At 47.7% G+C, this 2,149-nt stretch overlaps 1 protein-coding gene across 1 annotated transcript; it reads right to left on the bottom strand.

Annotated features, from left to right (window-relative positions):
• Positions 1–985: 985 nt before the first annotated feature.
• Positions 986–1,354, bottom strand: PPTG_08657 (hypothetical protein; the record flags this gene model as incomplete). Its single annotated transcript, XM_008902783.1, has 1 exon — positions 986–1,354. The coding sequence occupies one exon, from the start codon at positions 1,352–1,354 to the stop codon at positions 986–988; it is 369 nt and encodes a 122-aa protein (XP_008901031.1).
• Positions 1,355–2,149: the final 795 nt, after the last annotated feature.

The raw sequence follows: 2,149 nt of genomic DNA on the forward strand, positions 1-2,149 counted from the left end.
TGAAAAAAGCGGCAACAAAAGACGGTTTTGTCGCCCACGTTGGTCAGCCCTGTTCTAGACATCATAATGCTGAAGCTGCATTCTACGAAGTCCTGAGGGGAAGTTGTGACATTACGATAGCTCTGTACAATGTACAGGATACTCTTTTTAAATCGGTTTAAAAAAAAGCGAAAACAGAAATTTGAAAAGAAAAAAAAGAAGAGTTTCTGCTGACTGTTATGTTAATTTAAAAAAGGAAATGATGATATCCATCAACGTTCCCACATTTTTTTTTCAAATCTGGGGATTTTTGCGGGGGGAGGGCCTGCCTCCGCCCCTGCCCTCAGACAGAGTTCTTATACCGTTTGCAAGAATGCGTGAAATCCGGTACTCCAGTCGAGATCCGTGTACTTCATACACCTCGCCCATGACTAAATGTTCCATCTTGAAAGCTAGTGGCAGTACGTCCAGAATGCGTATTGGGGTCAGTCATTAGACAAGCAGCTGTCGTTAGTAGGCGCTGTTCAATACGTGATTACAAGACGTATTCACTGATATCGAAGCTACAAACGCTGCCAAACTTGTTCTGCATTTAAAAAAAAAGCTCCTTGATACCGGTAGCTTCCTCGTGCAGGCCTTCACCTGGGAAGATGTAGCTTGGTCAATTGTGTTCAGACGTTGTCCATCAAAACGGCAACAACTTCCTCATCTCGAGTGGCCGGGTGCACGACAGCCCCGTCAAGAACTCCTCAGGTGAATGGCTCGCCAATAACTGAACAGGTGTGTGATTTCAGCTGGGCTGACTCCCTGAAAGTAAGTATGATCGTTCGTGGTACAAGTAGTCAAGATCTTACTCAATGAGCAGCGCTCGTAGCACCTGGAGGATATCTCGATTAAAGTGCTCAATGATATTGTTATGCGAGGTGAAGTGAGTTCAATCTGGAGCGAAGCGCTCATATTGGCCATGGCTTGGTTTGTTGAAATCTGATACTAGCCTTTGCGGACATCAGTACTGTTTGTACCAGTCCGTCAGCATTTCAGCGGCCGAGATCCACTTTGGACTTGAGGATATAACAAATACGCAAAAGTGACTTTGAGATTCCTTTAAAGCCAATGCGTAGATCGCATGGCCGTAGCCATCTCCAAGGTATATGAAGTCCCAGTGCACCTCTTCATTGCGTTGGGTATCCAAAACTGACGAGCCATCAGGACACTGAATCTGGCGTGGGATTTTCACGTACTTGCGATATAGACACCTTCGTATGAGCTGCGATACTCTCTCAGGCAGCCCGATATTGTAGGGCCGTTCACTCATCAAACCGGCCATCACCGCTTCACCACAATGCACTTGAGCGTCGTGATGCGCAGCGACCATGGTGCAAGCTAGTAGATCTTTGCTGCTGTCGAAATCAATTGGGGCCACAATCACAAGTATTCCGCCCTCTCTCAACACAGGAAGCAAGGCCACAACTCAATGTGCAACCTTCTGCGCTTCTATGATGATCGAGGCGTCCTGGAATACAAACACTAGGTTGGAGTGCGGGTAGATCCTGGATAGGTCCGCAAGCGCAGCCAATGATTAGCACCGCATCTGGGCGTAAATGACCCGAACGTTGAGGTGAGCGGCCAACGCTACAATATATCGACCCACAATTGAGTTCACCGGCAATTTGCTTAACCATATACATCAGACCTAGTCTGCGAAGTGACCATCGTTGTAACGAATCGTGTACATGCTGTGCGGCATCGGTAATTGACGTATACGTCGATTAGATTCGAATAGCCACAGTAGCGACGAAAACCGTACGATGCAGCAGCAAGTTCTACGAGTCGGTGTAAGTCGTGACGATAGGAAATTCTTCCTTCTCGATGCTCGGCCAAGCGCACCAACGTCACCGTAATGCTGAATCCAGCCATAGATGCGTCTGTGAAGACACACAGATCAGCGTCATCTGTCAGGAACGCCACCAAGCGGATGAACGCCATGCCAGCAGCAAACGCGATTTGGTCATGTCGTACGAGCATCTGAATGCGGTCGATGGTCACTTTGGCTGTTCTAACTGGCTCACGAGAAGTTATGGTCGAGTACCATGAGTGACGGAGTGGTGGTTGACCATTATTGTCACTGACTGATGGAGAAAGAGAGTTCTGCTGCGAGTAATACGAGCGT

The sequence above is a fragment of the Phytophthora parasitica genome, assembly GCF_000247585.1.
Source record: "Phytophthora parasitica INRA-310 unplaced genomic scaffold supercont2.14, whole genome shotgun sequence".
NCBI lineage: Eukaryota > Oomycota > Peronosporomycetes > Peronosporales > Peronosporaceae > Phytophthora > Phytophthora nicotianae.